This window comes from Aulonocara stuartgranti (genome assembly GCF_965226115.1).
Source record: "Aulonocara stuartgranti genome assembly, chromosome: 2".
Classification (NCBI taxonomy): domain Eukaryota; kingdom Metazoa; phylum Chordata; class Actinopteri; order Cichliformes; family Cichlidae; genus Aulonocara; species Aulonocara stuartgranti.
This window is the reverse complement of record NC_138940.1, coordinates 37,623,180-37,642,129: the sequence shown is the minus strand read 5'-3', so window position 1 is coordinate 37,642,129 and position 18,950 is coordinate 37,623,180. Positions and strand designations below refer to the sequence as shown.

The window sequence follows — 18,950 nt, the reverse complement described above, 5'->3', positions numbered from 1 at the left end:
GCATGGCAATAACAATTTAGAACGAGTATCGTGTGACCAGTTTTTTTTGTCTATGTGTTTTATTTACAGTTGGGTTAATAACTTTGGCCATGAGGGTCTCGGACTTCTTCTGGAGGCACTGGAGAAGCTGCTGGACAAGAAACAGTGAGTCACCTCATATATTTGTTGTTGAGTTTTTGCACAATGTGCTTTTCATTCAATCGCAATACATAAAATCTGTCTTTTCTTTTTCTTTTTTCAGGCAAGAGCCCATTGATAAACGCAACCAGCATAAACTTATCCAGTGTTTGAAGGCTTTCATGAACAATAAGGTCTGTATGATTCAACAGACATAAGGCCATCCACACAACTGATCACCCACATAAAAATCTCTTTTCGTGTCGGTATGAAGTGATATTACTCTGACGCAAACGGAAAAATCTAAGCGAGTACACAGGCCTGAAATGTTCACCAGCTGAACAGTGAATTTATTTTACAAAAAAATAAAAAGCACGAGAGAGCAAACTCTTAGCTCACTTACATTAAACATTTTATAAATATCTCAAGAGGCCAAGATTCCAAACCTTATTTGAATCTGAACTCCGACAAGCCTGGGATAATGGGAGCGTAAAGCTAATTTTACCATTTCAAGCCCACAGTCTCAGATCTTTTAATTATCCTTTTTTGGGTAGTCTGGCTCATTTCTCAAAAGTGGCACACATTTCAAGCATAGATGAACTGTTGATATTGCTTCTCTTAGAGTTAATCCCCACATGTGGTCATCTCTACCCATTCTTTCAGTTGTGGGGAGACTACAAGGTACATGAGACTATAAGTATTTGTCCCTATAGTCCTGTCCTGAATTAAATTAATTCATCATCCTCTCTATTTTCTCCCTCGGCCTCGTTGTCCCTCCTTATAAGAAAATTAAGGCCAACTATAACTTACGTAGATTGGAGATTTTTTTTCAGTTTTTTACTTGAAGTGAAAGTTCTCTATGAATGCTAATGTTCTCATTAATTTATACCCAGTGGACTTTTTTCTATATCCTCTCCTGTCTTCTTTTGTGCCCGTAGTATGGACTGCAAAGGATCTTGGGAGATGAGCGGAGTTTGTCGTTGTTGGCTCGAGCGATTGACCCCAAACAGACCAGCATGATGACAGAGATTGTCAAAATCCTCTCCGCTTGCTGCATCATCGGAGAGGAAAACATGTAAGTTCCATTCAGAGACATCACGTTCACATGCGTAGGTAGTCTATCAAAGTCCAACCACAGATGTCTGCAGACACAATAAGTTCTGTCTCAGTGCGTTAAATTGGGAGCTTTGGTTTTTTGCAGGTTTAAAGATTTTAAATAAGGTTTAATTTGAATAAAATTCTTATTTGTGGTCTTTACTTTGGGTCATGTGGATGAATTGACCTTTGAAGTTGCTACCGTACTTTTGCCTATCCTATCTCCTATGGGGATTTTAAGTGTTGATAGGATCACATATTTCTCAGGTTTTCTATATATTTTTCAATAAATTGCAGCTGATATAGAAATAAATGATTGACTGATGGAAAAACAAAGAAAAACAATGAAAGACATGACCCATCACTGCTTTGTGTATACAAATCCCTGTTTCTGAAATAGAGGGAAGAGTGCAGGACATCCCTATAATATTACTGTCGCTTCAATCTTCTCTCACTGGGTGGCATGTAGTCATACAGAGATTGCACCCCATGCTTGTGTGTTTACCCGCTATGAGTTGCCACTGCATTTACAGGTGACCTTAGTCGGTGTAGAAATCTCTTGGATCACATGCTCAGATGATGCAGTTTAGTCTGTTTAATGTGGTGAACTTCTCAGTGTAGCTTGCTGCAGACACAACCAGGCTGACAGCGTATAAATTGGATTTAGGGGAGTGTTTTTTATTGTTTCCCAGAGGGCCAGACTAGAATAACAATGGCACTTCAAAGTCAGTCTGTATGCAGTGCTGGAAACAAACAAACCCACAAATTCTGTTGGAGAAGCTGAGTTCAGGAATGTGTCTGCTATCTCTGACAACTCAGATAGGCCTCAGTTATGACTGCATATGTTTTTGTTTTTAATCCAGGTAATTTTTCTTATTTCTTAATTTTCTTTGTTTAGATTTTTTGCCCTGTATCAGCTTCTAAAGATGCCACTTAAACATGTGTTTACTATAATTTAATTGTCAGACAAGAAATAATTATAACTATATGTACTGTTTGTAATAAAAAAGAACATTTTTACTTCTATAAATAGCAAATAGATGTGAGACATTTTGTTTTGTCATGAAAGGTGAGGCATGGGTCAGAACACTAAGACAATAATGACTACTCTCCCATTTTTCTAGTAAACAGTCCTCCTGAGCCAGGATGTGCAAACCTGGACACTTTAGGGATTGGGGGGGCACGGTTAATGAATCCTACCATCATTAATTCTAGTAATTAGAGTAACAAGGGATTACATTTAGGTCTTTACATTGTCAAGGCTAGAATGAGTAGCAGAGCTGCCCTCTATATTAGCAGGTTATCACTATTAGCAGTACTGGGGTACTGAGTTTCACATAGTCAAAATACAGACAATCAGTCACAATTAGTTTGACTGAACATTTTAGCAATGCACATCATTCCCAGAGCGAGCTTGATTTTATATAATAATGATTTTTCAGATAGATCCATGTTCTCTTCAGTCCCTTCTTTACACAGAGACTGCATGCATACGCACTCATACACAACTACTATTTTAAGCAGATACTGGCTATATAGATAGGACAGACCTCCCTCTCTCTGTCTGTCTCATCCGTGTCAGTCAAAGCATTCAAGAAAATGTTGAAGTAAACATGAAGATCGTCGCCGTGATCATAGCCTTGCATTAAAATGCCCGTATCTTGTAGAAATGACAGCCAAAAGAGCTGAGGTGTCACTTTTTTAGCTCAGAAACTTCCTCCTCAACCGACATTGTGACGCTGGCTCATGTTCAACACCCACTTTAGCTGACAGCATCAAAAGGGAACACAGCGAGTTAAGCAGATCTATCTTGCCTGTTTTGAAGCGTCGTCTGAACTGGCTTTAAAGTTATTCAGTATGCAGCTCCCCGCGTTTGTCTGACTTTGTAACCTCTATCACAAAGAATCATCCTTCTATTTATCTGTTTGTCAGGCTCAGTCTGCACATACAGTCTCGTCGGTCAAGCACATGGTCTTCCTCACTCACAGATTTCCTTCTGGTTATTCCAAATTAAGAAAAGTCAAAATTGCAAGTTTATTTGGCACATGTGTGTACATACATAAACATGCATTCATTTGTATAGTGTGACTGTTTACTTACAATGCTAATACTATAGCATTTATTCCCTGACTTCCATGACAGTAGGCTGAGCTCTGCATGCCATGGCAACGATGGCTCTGCAGTGACAGGGGCCACTCGCTGCCAATTATTGGGTACACATGTTGTGAATAACTCTTCATGTAACCGCTCATAAGACATGAATTTACTCTTATTGCAGCCCTGTTTGTGTGGGTGTGGTTATGTGCAGCTTACTTTATTCAGAATTTAGAGGCTAAAATTGTCCAACACTCTATTTAGTTGAGCTGCCTTGAGCCTTTGCAAGTGCTCTAATTTGCTTACCTTCTCAATAGGTGTATTTGAGTGTTTGAGCACTAGTCTGGCTCTCCCTGCAATAATTTGGACCCCATCTCGTTCAGCCAAATACACGATTCCACAGCTGCTTTGACGACTAAACACATTTGCAGGAAAACCCTGTTTTTGTCTGCCATCGCCTTAGTAACAGTTAAAATTGGACACTGCAACAATAAAGGACTAAATTGTATACAAAGGGATTGAAAGCGGTAGAATTTGTCAGATTGACCAAAGATGGGCTGAGTAAATGTTCATGCCAACACACAAGGGAAAATAAGATACATGATGCCTGAGGTGAAAACTGTGAGTAAATGTCCTGGTAGCGATGTGATAAAAGTGTTTGTTGACTTTTGTGTTTGCCCGTTCTCTGTTTTCTACCAGCTTGGATAAGATTCTGGCTGCTATGACAATTGCTGCAGAAAGGAACAATAAAGAGAGATTTGCTCCAATTGTGGAAGGACTGGAGAACCATGAGGCCCAGCAGCTCCAGGTTACACACAAGTCCACTCACATAAGCATTCACACACACACAGCATGCATTCATCATTCCCCTTTTATTACCTTTGGTGGATAAAAGTGACCTTCGTGTTTTAATGGTAACTACAATAACCAGAACACTGTTGTTCTGTAACACGCTGCACTAGGTTTGCATTCGTGCTTCCAAACTTAGTAGTTACATTGACACAAACTTAGTAGTTACACTGACACAAACTTAGTAGTTACATTGACACAAACTTAGTAGTTACACTGACACAAACTTAGTAGTTACATTGACACAAACTTAGTAGTTACATTGACACAAACTTAGTAGTTACACTGACACAAAATTAGTAGTTACACTGACACAAACTTAGTAGTTACATTGACACAAACTTAGTAGTTACACTGACACAAACTTAGTAGTTACATTGACACAAACTTAGTAGTTACACTGACACAAACTTAGTAGTTACATTGACACAAACTTAGTAGTTACATTGACACAAACTTAGTAGTTACACTGACACAAACTTAGTAGTTACACTGACACAAACTTAGTAGTTACACTGACACAAACTTAGTAGTTACATTGACACAAACTTAGTAGTTACATTGACACAAACTTAGTAGTTACACTGACACACCTCCACAACCAGGTGCAATTTGATTCTACAACTATTACGCTGAGAAGCTCTACTCAAACTCCTCCTTCACCGCTGCTGATTTCCACATTCATTTTGAAAACATCACAAAATAATAATAAAAAGGATGTCGAATCTCTAATTTATATTTTTCTCCCGTCTTTCTTTTTTATTCCTTTTGCTGCTTCATTTAAATTCTCCATTTTACAGATACTTCACGAGTATTCTTCAGCAACAAGAAAACTTTGTAATAGCAATAACAACACCCCTTAAAACGTGTATTTGCGAAGCCAAAAGGAGGAAATTGCTTAAGAAATTACTTTAGCTGCAGGGATTGAGAAGTCTTGAAGGAAAAGTCATGAAGGAAACTGATGAGGCGGGTGGTAGAAGAGAAAGTAGATATTCTTTTATTAGGAGACTGTTGTTTTTCCGTTAAATTTTGCCGTTAATGAAATGAAGCTGGTAATTGTGAAGTAAATTAAAATGCTTTGCTGATGCAGGGGGTTCGGAGGAAATTAATAGACTTTTTATCCAAAACCTGGAATGGGCTCCAGAACTAGACCTCGCTAATGTGATTAAAATGCGTTTTACCCCAGTTCGGGGTATATTTGTCTGCCGAGCATGAGAAGAACTCTGACTTTCAGCTTTAAAACCGTCCTGGCAGTGCCACTTTTAATTACGATGTTTGGAACCCCCTTTTGGCAGCACTGCAGCTCTCTAAACGTAACGCACATAATGCCCTTACCCCCAACTGCTTCCCACTCCACAATACATGACTGAGGTATGTTTGAGGTGATTGATGTAAGTATCTATCTGTATGCAGCAGAAGAGAAAGAATTTTTCATGAGCTCCATGACTTTCTTCACTCACATAAATTCTGTGAAGGTTTGGTGGAGTTTCTTTTATGTGTCTGGCCTCTGGTGGATACAGTAAAATGTCAGGTTTCAGTGCACAGTTCTCAGTTTGAGGCTCTCAAGCTTTTCTCAAACACGGAGAAGTCTGTCATCACTCCGGTTCCTGGCAGTAGTGGCACATAGTCAGCTGCAGTGCATCCTTTACTACAACAAACGTATACTTTTCAAGAGAATATGAATGCATTTGGTAATGCTCCTACGAGCGCTGCAGTAACAGAAAAATCAAAGGTTCGTGGCGTTATTTTCACTTTTGTTTCACTGAGTAGAAAATAAAAAGCGTGTTCAGGTCGTATTAAGGTTGGAAAAAGTTGATTCAGGACTGAATGTTGGTCTTTATGGAAATAAACCTTAAACTGATTTTGGTAAAACTTTTTACCCAAATAGCGTTTTTTTAACCTTGAAAAATCATAAAGCTTACACAGGAAACCACACAGACTCAGAATTGTTCCGATTGCTGTTATTAATGCATACATACCGACAGCACAGGGTCAAGGTTTCAGGAGGCAGTGTTTTTAGATTGTCTGTGGGAATCCTTTAGCCTGCTATCGATTGTCTGTCTAAGGGAAACTATCTTATTCACGACTTCCTCCCCTGAAACACGTTACAGGTCATTATAATTCATCAGTAATTTCCTCGTTACCCAAGCAGCCTCATCCACCTACCTAGCACACACACACGCACCACCACTCACTTTGAGGATTTCTCCTTACCAATAAATCCATTAATAATGCACATATAGTCAATAGACATACCAGGGTTGTATTTTCTACTTTCTGCAATTTTCCATTTGACTTGTCTCTCTTTACTTCCCTCGCCTCATCCTCGCGGTGCTTTTTCTGTGATTTTGCAGTTTGAAAGGAAATATTAAGGTGCAAATATTCACCTCAAATTGCAGTTACGCTGCTTAGACTAAACATGCATCTTAGAGTTGAGTTACATATCTGATGATGACACTTTTTTTTAGGTAAAATATTTAGTTTCTCCTGAGTTTTTCTCTTGATTTTGTTTTGTTTTCGTTGTTTTGTCTGCTCCACAGGTTGCCTGCATGCAGCTGATCAATGCCCTGGTCACCTCCCCTGACGACCTGGACTTCAGGATACATTTGCGCAACGAGTTTTTAAGATGCGGCCTAAAGAAGATCCTTCCTGTGAGTTAGCAATCTCCAGAGAACACATTGTTTACATGCGTGTCATAAACATAATTTTGCATCGTTATTGCCAATCCTCCCACGACAACTTAGCTCTCTCTTATTATAATTACTGAAAGCAAGATTTCCTTTTCATCACAACCCAAATAGCTTTTCGTGCACTTTAAACTTCCAAATAATTGGGATGTGAATGTTTTATGTAATTGTGGTCAGGCAGCATTCAGGCATTCAAACCAAATTATTGAGATGTTAAACTGAGTTATTTTCATTACACACATACTAGAGGGATACATTTTATTGTTTTCATTTAATTAGTAGTAGTAGAAGCTTGTGCCAAGTATTATGCACTGCTAGCACCTCATCACGCAGGCATCATTATCGGCAACCTTACGCATCTTCGCATGAGCCGAAAGGCAAACGAGCTCCAACACATCATTCAAACTCTCATTTGTCACAAGTGGGGTGAAGATGTCACAAAGCCAGTTGTTAATAAGTCATCCCAGCTGTGCCTGTTGATTATTACTGTCATTACTTTAATTATCTTCAATTCTGCCCCCTGATATGAAAGAGGCTCAGTGTACAGCCATTCATGAATGCCACGTTTACCGCTTTTAATGCCGACATTCAAACTGACACTCTTTCGTCTAATTATGAGTTATGCTCAGGAGTCAGTGTTGCTGTTGGCAGAGAACTAGTCCACTGAAAAAGAAAGAACAATTTGTTTTGTTCTTATAGTCCTTGATGCATGTATTTGGCTCTCCTCCTCTTCTCCTTCCCTCCTTTTTTTTGTGCCATTGTGCACCTCCCTCCGAACCAGCGTTGCTTGCTGAAGACAGATGGTGCGCCCAAAAAACGGTGCAGGGTGATTGATACCTGCAGAAATTGGGTTACATTTGGCCCTGTCTCCATCTGTAAATTCCACTGCCAGTGATTCATAGAGAACTTGTAAAGAGCACCTCTGTAGCCCCTTGTGGCTGGAACAGGTGTGCAGGAATTGGTACTGTCTGGAATACTTAGTGAGAGTTCACAGCATCTCAGTTCCCAGTTTTCTGTACACCTGGAAGAGGGAGATGAAATTTTGGTGTTAGTTTTTTTTCTCTTATTATTATTATTTTTTTTTAGAATAAATTAAGTTATAAATACCATAAAGTGGAAGCCTGTGAAAATTGAAAAGTAAAATTTTCACAAACCCATACATGCTAATGCGTCTGCAACATAATAATCTGCAGTACAGGATGACCTTTGGTAAAACTTAATCTAAACTATATACTGTATGTCTAACTCACTGCAGGAGCTAAAAGAGACAGAAGAGCTGGACATCCAGCTGAGGGTGTTCAATGAGAACAAGGAGGAGGACTCGATCGAACTCTCACATCGCCTGGATGACATCCGCGCAGAGATGGAATATCCTTTTGTCCTCCCTCTGTGAGAATATACAGATTCTGCAGAACTAGCAGTGAGAGATGAGTGTATATCGTGGGTTTGGTTAAGCTTCATAGGCTGAAGCCCCCTCATGGCTTTGTTCATTAGAGAAGGATTCGAGGAGCTTGAGCACATTATCCAGCTTCATCTCTGGCCAGGTATACTAGGTAAATAACCTCGTAATCTTAACCTCCAACCTCTCTTTTTTTTATTAGCTCTTCTCTTCTCCTCTTCACTTCACTTTTTGTCTTTTGTCTGTTATCGTTGGTCGGACTCTAGTAAGACTCCTGAGGGAGATATCGAATAGGAATACTCTTTCCCTTTCTTACCATTTAACATTTACAGTAGACAATTAAAATTTCCCATGAAGTGATATTGTCCTAAATGGTAACATATCATATTTTTTTCTGTTTAAGTAACAGTCTGCTCTCGTTTCCCTGCTCCAATTTAGAAAGGTGAATTTTGACCTCTAGCTCTCTGTGGATGTCCATTTAACTCCAAACACTCACAGTAGAAGTTAATAAGGTGATATGTAATTTAGTCCCAAGTTGGAAACTTCTTCAAGCACCCCAGACAAGAACCTTTTAATAATTCACAAATCTTCTCTAAGGCTATGTATGAATAGCTGACATTGTTATGCAGATGTTCATTCCCACAGCCTTTTTCTTCCACCAAATCCCACAGTCCTAGTACATGCACAAAGTGCTACTGTGAGTGACAGCTGCTGTTGACACATGTAGGTTAGGGGAGGAGGTAATGTGTGTGTATGTGGAGAGACGATATAGGGGGAAAAAGTGCGCCGAGATTAATGATGTGCTTGAGCAGGTTCACAAATGAGAAGGTCCAATGTTTGTTTCGAAGGACAATTTGGTATTGATCTGTTAGGTATGAGCATAATCTCAATGCCCAGGGCTACCCTTTGTCTCTTTGCCTGCATGCGGACACATTCTTATATATGTACAGACAGGTAGTACCTCTGTTACCTGAAGACTGTATATGTGTCTTGCAGCAGTTTCATGAATATTAACCTGAAAGGCCTGTCTCCTCTGTGTCCGACCCAGGTCCAGGTGCCGAGGAGGTGACTCCAGGCCACTAATAAATATTAATGATCTGTGGAATGGTGATTGATTGACCCCAACACAGACTGGCCTACATCACACTTGACTGCCACTCATGTTTATTCATTATTTGGAGAGATAGTGTAAAGAGAGACAGAGAGTAAGAAAGTGAGCGTAGAGGAGGTGCCAATGAATAGATTGGCATTTTACATTAGGTTTATGTCTGCAGTTTAGTGATAGATGAAGCTAGTTGGATACTTTCCCAGTGTGAGCTCTTTCTCATGTCCTCTCAAATGCTGCTGTGGTGAGGCTATAATTGAATCTCACAGGCCTGGTAATTCTCACAGGCTTCAAACTCCACTAATGCAAGGAAGGCAAAATGATACTTTAGAGAAGCCTGTATTCCCATCCCTGCTTCTCTAAAAATTTGATATGGGATAAGAGTTTAATTACAGACATTGTTGAAATTAATAGCAATTAATCGGACTGTCAAACGGTGTTTAAAAGAATTGATCTGCTCCAGTTGCAGTGCGTGCAGATCGTTTTGTATGGGTGACAGCAAGCCGGGCCATATAAAGATCGTAGTTCAGTTTCTGCACATTCATTTAACGGATATTTTCTGTACCGAAAGCAGGATGGAGGGAAATCACGACATATGGTGCCAACATGCTGCAAATTTAACGCGATTGCTTTGTAGTTACTGCGTTTCTCTTTGTAAATATTTTAACATACATTGTCAAGATCTGCACTTCGTGTTAGGATGGCAATCAGGTTTTTATCTCTGCAAGCTTGACAGTGCAGTCTCCTTAATCTACTTTTTTTCTGCACATTTCTGAGAGGCTTATTCCACTTTTTATTTTCAGAGAAGATGAGTGCCCATTGGGAAATCGTCTTTTCTCAAGCAAACAAATCAGACAGACTCCAGATCACTCATTTTCTGTATTTATTTAATTGTTAGAGTTACGCTTTAAGGAGGTTATGAGAACAGCACAAATATTTTACTGCATTAAATACGACATCAAAATTGAAACGTTTTTCTCTCAGTAACTTTTTTTTAATTCATCACTTACAATTACATATTTACACATGAAGAATAAAATGTAGGCTAGTTCAGTTTTATGTCTGTTTTCAATGCCAAAGCCATCACTACCTCCCCCTGGGAAATGCAAACATAAGATGTAATCAGTAACTTTTGGAAATCAAATAAGATCAGTTTTTACTCCTCCTACATGTCAGTTTCAATTTCAGTTTTGAGACTCAACTGTACTTTTGCCCTACGAATAATCTGATGCTCATCATTCTTAGCTTAAAAATTCAAGCCAGTTTTTCTCTTATTAATTTTCCATCTCTTGAAAAGTCTGGAATAAAAGGGATACCAGAGGGGAGCATTTTTCATTCCTGATCCCTTTCCACAAGTTAGCTGTTTACACTGCTTTAGCTCTCTCTCTCGAGAGGACGGATAAGAGGAATCGCATCTCTGTTTGCTTCTGCGCACAGAGTCCTTGTAAGAAAAGCTGGCAGAGATAAATAACTATAATGAGAAGGAGTAAGAAGTAATGAAAATCTAAATGTTTATTGCAGTTGAATGATCCTGAATAAGTTCAGGTTGGGGGGGGGGTTTCCAAAGAAGTTAGCCATATCTGCAATAACATGTCAATAACTAAAGTTGCTTGTCCTTAACCTTACTCTTGCACTGATATGAATGAGGTGTACCATCTCCTGTCCAATATGGTGAAAGACACTGCCTCAGAGACCTACTTCCTGTCAATCCTTCAGCACCTATTGCTCATCAGAAATGACTATTACATCAGGTAAGTTGTGTTTGTGTTTTTTTACCTACCACTCTGTAAGTTTGGTGTAGTTTTTCCTTTACTTTTTCCCCATAAAAAGTGCTACAAAAAGCATAAATTTTAAGGTTTGACATTAGGGACTTGGTTGCTTTGACTGACAGGTGGAGGCTAGTTAAGGAGCTGGTGTTTTCAATCATCATGTTTATGATGCTGGTGCTTTCTGCCTGGTTATTTGTCAATAATCTGACAAATAATAAGGCTTTTTTTGTTTAATTTTGTTAACATCCCTGTTACTGAGCACGAATTAGCAGATATGAAATATGTGAAAAGCAGCTGCTCAACTGGGTCCAAAAGTAAAATAGCATTAAGTTACAAAACATGTGCACGTGTACACTGTAGTTACATTCTGAAAGGGGAGAAAAGCTTTAAAAATAGCTTGTAGCTATTTTTTATTAATCTCCTTTATTGTGAACTCCAAAGTAAAAAAAAGAAAGAAAGAAAAGAAAACACTGATCAGAGTACTGCAGGGATAAAGTAATGCCTCCATAATTGCAACCTCAGTGGACAAACAGATTTAGTTTCCAGGTTGTCTGCATTTTTTTAAATTTGGTGCTGAGATTCACTTGAACTCAAGCAAGTACTGATTAGATTTTGGGGGGTGGAGGTAAAGGTCTGATATCATTTCGTCCAATTCATGTCAGTGTTGATTCCTCAGGAACAGCTGGGCCTAATTTTATGAAATCTAAGACAGCTCTAACCCAGGAAATCAAACGCCAACTTACTGTACATTAAGTTTTACATGAATGTAGAATGGGATAAAGTGACGAAGCGGTGACATTTTCTATCCAAAAGGTCCAAAGTCGACTTCACTTTGACATAATGTGGAAAATGAGGGAACATTTTCAACACCATAGATATTTCATTCTTGGCAGGTTGCTAAATTCTTAACATTGCCCTTGTATTATATTTCTTCAAAGTCTTCACTACATAAATTATAAATCTATACAGGTATGGTTGTAAACTGCAACTTAACTGGTTAGCAGAGGCGGTAGTTTTAATTTAATTGATTTTAACCTGTGGGGGTTGCTTTTTATTTTACCTTTGAAGAGGAAAAATATCAGTAGCCGGGAAGGTCGACACTCTTCTAAATAGAGTGATTCTGGTGATTTCGCTGCTGTGTCAGATCTTTTTGCAGAAATAAGACTTAAAAAAGAGAGTTCAAAGATGAAGGAAAGCTGTGAGGAGGACGATGAATTTACCATAGACAAGTTGCTGTTCCCCTCGAGTTATGAATTATGTATTCCTCATCTATTCGGAGGAAGTGAGAAATAGAATTCGCATTAACCATCCAGTATCACTATGTCCACCTCAGCTCGAGTGCCCACAGTGTAAGCCAGCAGTAAAGAGAGATCAGTACCAAAACTCGTAAAAATCGGACGGCCTTTTTAAAGATATGTTTTGGAATATTTCTTTCTTCTTGAGCTTGCATAACAAAAGCAAGGAAAATCTCATACCCAAACATTATCACCCGAAATGCATTATGACTGAGGCCTTTTTATTCCTCGTACATCACTGCTGTGCACTTAGGATGATGGAGGACACAGTGTTACACTGCATGCAGCTATTTCCAATAGATACTATCGGCTATTTTTTGGCCTTTGCCCTAAGAGTTATCAGCTTTTAGGGTTGTGGTTAAAATGTGTGGCTATACCATTTCCACAACATGAAGCTAAAACAAAGTGGGAGGCCAGTAAATGGTTGGGTTTAACTGGGATTATTTACTGGTGGAAGTCTTTTAAAGGTAGCTTTCACATGAATAAACTTGTAGTTGTATTTTTCTGTACAAAGTAAGACATTACATTTCTTTGTCATTGTATTAATTTGAATTACCGCTACACTTGGCTCCTTAATTCTCCTTTCAAATAATAACATTAAATGAGCGTTCATTAAATATTATAATTAGTCTTCTAATAATAAGACCTTCTGTAATGGGCAGCTGCTCTGTCTACTGTAATTCCTTCTAACACAACACTAGTTGTTTTTCTCCCCTCTGGGGTTTTGGTGTATTTTTGATAATTAATCTCTTCCTGAAAGCCTAATGAATGGGAGCACATCAAACCCACCCAGTAAATATAGAGCAGATCTGCTCTTTTGGAGCCTGGTGATATGGGGATTACACTGGCTATGTGGAGCAGAGCTGGATCAAGTGGCTGGGGCTGTGCTGAACTGCAAGCTATCACTGGAAGAAATGAAGGTGCCAAAGTAAAAGAAGAGGTGGGGAACGATGCAGGGGACATATGCTTGCTTCTGGAGCCCAGCCCTGCCCACTGTGGAGGGGCCTGACAGTTCTGGGTCACTCTCTCCGTCTGCAGTTATCTCCACCCAGCCCCTATCTGCCTGGTGGTGGCGGAGGATGGAGGACGGAGGGAAAATAGGGCGGCTTATTGAGATAATAATGTGGTGTACATTGGTGACAGTTGTAAGCCGAGTGCCATAGTGCTTAAGCCATGCAGGGCGATGTGTGAGCTTTCACTCGCTTGTTCCAGTCATGAGTGGGCGAATCCACCAGGCTTAATGTATGGCATTTCATGCTTTCAAAACAGAGCACCTAAATGCTGATTTATTCTTATTTGCTTTGGCTCAGAATTTTGTGGCTTTTCATTTTCCTGCTCATAACATGATATGGTCTGTCCACCCACAAGGTATCATCAGAACATAGCCTTTGAATTTTTGTGCGGAGTTAAAGCCCCGAAGAAAAAAACAAAACAAAAGTTTTCTGCATTTAATGTTTGATAACAAAGTGTGTTCCTTTTTGCTCAGATACATACTTGAATGATGTACTTTTTTATCTTTTCAGACAAATTACCTGACAGCAGACACATTATTCACGGTTCTGCCTGCTAACATAATTATTTATTTTTCGTGACATTAATGCTCTTTCATTGTAGTGCTCTGGTACAGAGCCATTCAGGTGGGCAGTCTTTGATCAGACTTTGAGTGTCTTGTTTAGATCAAAAATGGAATAAAATATTTTCTAAATAACAATAGAATTAATCTACATGAAATTAGTATTATTTGCCAGTGAAAGCCTCTCTGGACTGGTGTACCATGTAATTGTTCCTTTTAACAGAGGGACATAGCTTTTGCTCACTGCACCCACTAAAAATATGTTTATTTAAAAGAGATGAAAGGAGTTCATGTAATTATTGAACCACTGGGTTGTTTATCCTGTTTGTCCAATTGATAATGCTATATTCCACCAATTAATTGTATAATAACCGTTATTGCCCAATAAAAAATAAATAAATAGCATTGACAGGATTAGTCGGTCCTATCTGTGTGCACCTGTAAAAAGGATACTTTGTATTTATTCATTTATATTTAAAATAATTGAAAAAATCCATAATTTAGGTTTAATTTGATGAACATCATTAAGTGTCAGTTTTTCACATTTAATGGTTTTCTGGTCAATGTCTTGCTTAGAAAATAATTATCTCTTGCTTAAACTGCCATTGTATTTGCTAAATGTCACTTGCAATTAAAGCTGATAATGGTACAGAGAAAAGGTCACATACCAGCCTGTGTGCTAGAGTCGGACTCTCGGGCCGATTCGCACAACCTTCTTGAAAACACCAAGCACTCTGTCACACTCCTAACTGGCTGACATGTTTTTCTATTCATTGTGCTTTCAATTACTCACATTACACTGATTAGATTTACATTTCAGTTTTTATGGTTTCTCTAATTGGCAAAGATGATTGCAAATTATGCAAGAGGGCAAGCATGGCCTCGGCTACTGTCAGTCACCTTGAAATTGAAAGGCTAACACATACTTGGGTTCTGTGTACCCATTAATCTGCTAATTCCATGTAAGGGTTGATCAAATTTAATAGGGTGCCTATTTTGTCCAGCAGCACCCTTTTTGACATGGCATTTTGTGACCTCTGGGTTGGATAACAGACTCATTTGTGGTTAATTAGCCTTGTGGAGTTTGCGTCACTCATATCTTTCTGTGGTTTGTCTAATTGTTCTACTGTGTTTCGTGACTCTTCAGGCCTCAGTACTACAAGGTGATAGAAGAGTGTGTGTCTCAGGTGGTCCTCCATCGCAGCGGGATGGACCCGGAGTTTGTCTATAATAAAAGATTGGATGTGGACTTCACCCACATGATTGGTAACTAGAGAATTGTTTCATAATCATTTGTTACTTGCTAATTACACATACTGTAAGACGGCACAGCGATGCAGTGGTTTGAACTGTGCCTGTTATGATATGATGTGTGTTGACAAACAAAATCTAAATGTTAATATGTGAATAAAAAGTCACCTTTGCTTAAGGTAAAACAAGTACCTTAAGTAAAGGTGACTTTTTTTAGATCCTGTGCTTCAGGAGTTATATTAGGAGTTATATTCATTATTCTCCCAGAGCCTTCGTCTAACATCTCCAGTGACTTGTCATAAGATAAGAGGGTCATTTAATTATTAGTTAACTGAATCCAGTTAATTCAGGAAGAAAAAGCCCTGTTAGACTTTAAAAAAATCTTGCTTGTAGTCTTCCAGTGAAAACATCTATTTGCACTGTGTTACTAATGGGTATCTTTTTAAACAGAGAAATAAATAACACCACCATGTGTCTCTCAGTTGTGTCACCAACAGTTCTGCAACTTGCCAACAAAGGGTCATTAAAAGTTTCTAAACCTATGCACAGAGGATCGGTGCAGTATTAAAGACGTTTTTTTTCCTTCTCAGTTCACTTGGATTTAATCAAGTAATTTTAAAAAGAAACAAAAAATCTGTTTTTCTTTTCACATCTTCATTTAGTTTTTGAAAGGTGTCTATTCACTTGTGTTTTTATCCACATTCACCACAGGTTTTTCATTGTCTAAATGAAAAAAGTGTAGCTAAATATGTGATTTAGCAAATAATTAACGCCTAGAATTTGCACTTTTGCTACCTACAGGGCAGATGTAAAATGTGGGATTTGTAAAGGCAAAGCTAACAAAATAAAATAAAAGATAGAGACGTCTGATTTGATCCATATTTATATACTCTGATTTCTTTCTTTTTGTTTCAAGGCACATACCCTTAGGCAACAGATAGCTAACAGTCGGTGGTGGTGTTCTTGTTACAATAAAACACTGATGTTAATAAAGAAGTGGAATAGATGAAGGGGTGAGAGATAAGTACATTTGCTAATCAGAACCAAGAGTTGCACAAGGTGCTTAAATGTTAATACAATTTTAATGAAATCTAAAAAAAATAATATTATGTTATCGCTGGCTGATAATGCTACATTAAATGAAATGAAATTAAAAATTCAGTGATTGATGCGATCTCCCAGACCTAACAGTTGTTCCAAGATTTAAAAAAACAAAGAAAAAACAATCCCCAGCTTTTATGTACTTTTAAAACAATATGCGACTGTAAATCTCAGGAGCCTGTAAGGCACACCCACAGATGCATTTGAATTATCTTTTGACCATGGCCAACTTCTCTTGCAGATCAGCTTGTGGATAAAGCCAAAGTTGAAGAGAGTGAGCAGAAGGCAACAGAGTTCTCCAAAAAGGTGAGACATTAATCACTCCAGCAGCGCCCCTCGGTTGGTCAGCTCCCATCAGGAAAGTTTTTTCTTCCTCCGAGCTCCCAGACAAGCTATTGATTTTCCATGCCCTGATCAATACCTGGCTGTGACGGTACATGATCCGTATCAGCATTACAAGAATCAATGCAGATGTTCTGATGTATACTTATTTGTGCACAGGGCCAGGGTAGAGTTAAGTTATATGCAGACTCTGATACATGTTTTTAAGCTGATGCTTTATGGGCCTCTTACTGTATTTTAAATTAGTTGTATTTTAAATTACTGGCTTGATTGATGGTTTGTATTTTTGGAGAGAAATAAAATTCAAAACCTTTCTTTCAGCGTCGTACTTTTAGTAATAAATTGTGTTTTATGGAGAAACATTATCACGGGCTGACAACACCCCAGTGGGGGTCCTGGGAATGTTTTTTCCTTAAGAATCATACCCCACCATTGTACCGGGCACCCTACTGGGACAGTGAAATCATTGTAACGACACGGCATAGTTTCTGCAAAGGTTAGAACCATCAGGATACATGAAAGCCAAGCCTGAACCAAAGACAGAGGACAACAGGGCTCTGGGGACACGGGACCTATGAACAGAAATTGTCCAGAGAGTGTAAGGTGGCGTGTTTTGGTGTCTGTTGACATGCCCTGTGGCCAATCTCTGGAGACACCCTGCTGCTCACCAACCTCTGTGCCCGTGTGTTTACATCTTTGTATATGTGTTCTGCACATAGACATCTTAGTATTTCTTGTTGCAGTTTGATGAAGAGTTCAGTGCACGGCAGGAGGCCCAAGCCGAGTCTCAAAAGAAGGAAGAAAAAATCAAAGAGTTGGAGGGGAAGATCCAAGCCCTGGAGTCCCAGGTAAATCCATTTTTACTCTACAGAACAATGTTGCATTCCCCAGAGATCTTTATAGTGTATCTTTCCCCAAAAAACAAGAAAACAAAGATAGGTGAAGCTCGGTTGTCCAAAACTTTTCTGTTTTTAAAATGAAAGACTAAGAATGTGCAAATAAATGTGTTTGTCCTAAAATCGTAGCACAGAAAAGTAATGGCGCCACTAAAAGAAAGTTTTGTTTTTATCCGGATACCTTTCCACCCCACTTACAGATGCAAAGCTACTGTAAGTGGGAGTTATCACCCATGCAAGAACATTTGATTTAATAAGGGGTCAATCTCCTTCTTAAGTTGTATTTCTTTATATGGACGAATTGCTCTATTGAAGCTTTTCCTATGAAATTCTATCATCACAGACATCGATTGCATTTCTTTTTCTTGGCCTCCACATCATTTCTTCCCAGGCAAAATCTTCCATTTTGAATGCAGAAAATGACTGCTATTTCCCCCTTAACCCAATTTCAAACACTTTAGTACTACCTTGGGACAAAAAGGCAGTTTGCCTCCCTGCTTAGGGAATTTAATATAAACCAGCATTGAAAGATGGTATAGCTACATCCGTACCAGAGGTTGCTTTTTCTTTCAAACATTCATATCTCGTGGCTTATGTTGGTACTTACCAACTGATAAACTGCATATGTGGTCCAGGAATCACTTTCACAGCTCAGAACCTTTCAGATCTCACGTCAGTCTACAAAAAATACTGTTGTGCAGAATGAACTTCAGCTGGTTTCATAGCCAAAGTTATGTAGCCGTTTTCTCCTTCGGATTCAGTTTGTGTGTAGATCTCACTTCTGTGCTTCATACGCCTACAGGGTGTGTCGCCACTTCTTACCTGCACTTGTAACCTCTGAGGTGTCAAATTGAGCCATAACAAAGGCAACGCATTACATCTAACCGTTTAATAGAAATGTAGGTGTGTGTGCAGGTGCACAGCCCTGATAAAAAGAATGAGTTTTACATATTTATAATTAACTTTTAACATCCTTAGTAAGTTCTAAAATCATTTTAGTTCAAGCTCAGATGAACAACAATACATTACAATACAAACTTTAGCCAAATATAACAGAAGCAATGTGTGAAAAACCAAGTGCACCCTTCTAGTTCTGGGAATTAAGAGTTTAAGTAGCAGTCAGGTACTGCTAATCAAATGCACTTGATTAACTGATCGTGTGTGAGCACCTCTTTAAAAGCAATTCGTGACAATTTGCACATCTGGATGGTACAGGTGTGGGCTAATACAATGCAAAGGAGGAAAGATATCAGCAGTGATCTCAGAATAAGCAATTGTTGCTGCTCATCAGTGAGGAAAGGGTCATAAGTACCTGTCCTAATGGTCCCACTGTAGTCCATCATTCTACAGTGGGAAAGAGTATTTGCAAGTGGAAAC

General features: G+C 38.8%; 1 protein-coding gene across 6 annotated transcripts in view; it reads left to right on the top strand.

The window, feature by feature from the left end:
• Positions 1-18,950, top strand: part of diaph2 (diaphanous-related formin 2) — a 375,689-nt gene that overhangs the window by 116,970 nt on the left and 239,769 nt on the right. For all 6 annotated transcript variants that reach the window (XM_082548121.1, XM_082548120.1, XM_082548122.1 and 3 more), the window contains 10 exons: positions 70-144; positions 242-311; positions 1,056-1,192; positions 4,006-4,114; positions 6,696-6,806; positions 8,098-8,210; positions 10,981-11,097; positions 15,131-15,249; positions 16,577-16,641; positions 17,421-17,525. In XM_082548121.1, the coding sequence (XP_082404247.1) occupies positions 70-144; positions 242-311; positions 1,056-1,192; positions 4,006-4,114; positions 6,696-6,806; positions 8,098-8,210; positions 10,981-11,097; positions 15,131-15,249; positions 16,577-16,641; positions 17,421-17,525 (1,021 nt within the window). The remainder of the gene's footprint in view (positions 1-69; positions 145-241; positions 312-1,055; positions 1,193-4,005; positions 4,115-6,695; positions 6,807-8,097; positions 8,211-10,980; positions 11,098-15,130; positions 15,250-16,576; positions 16,642-17,420; positions 17,526-18,950) is intronic.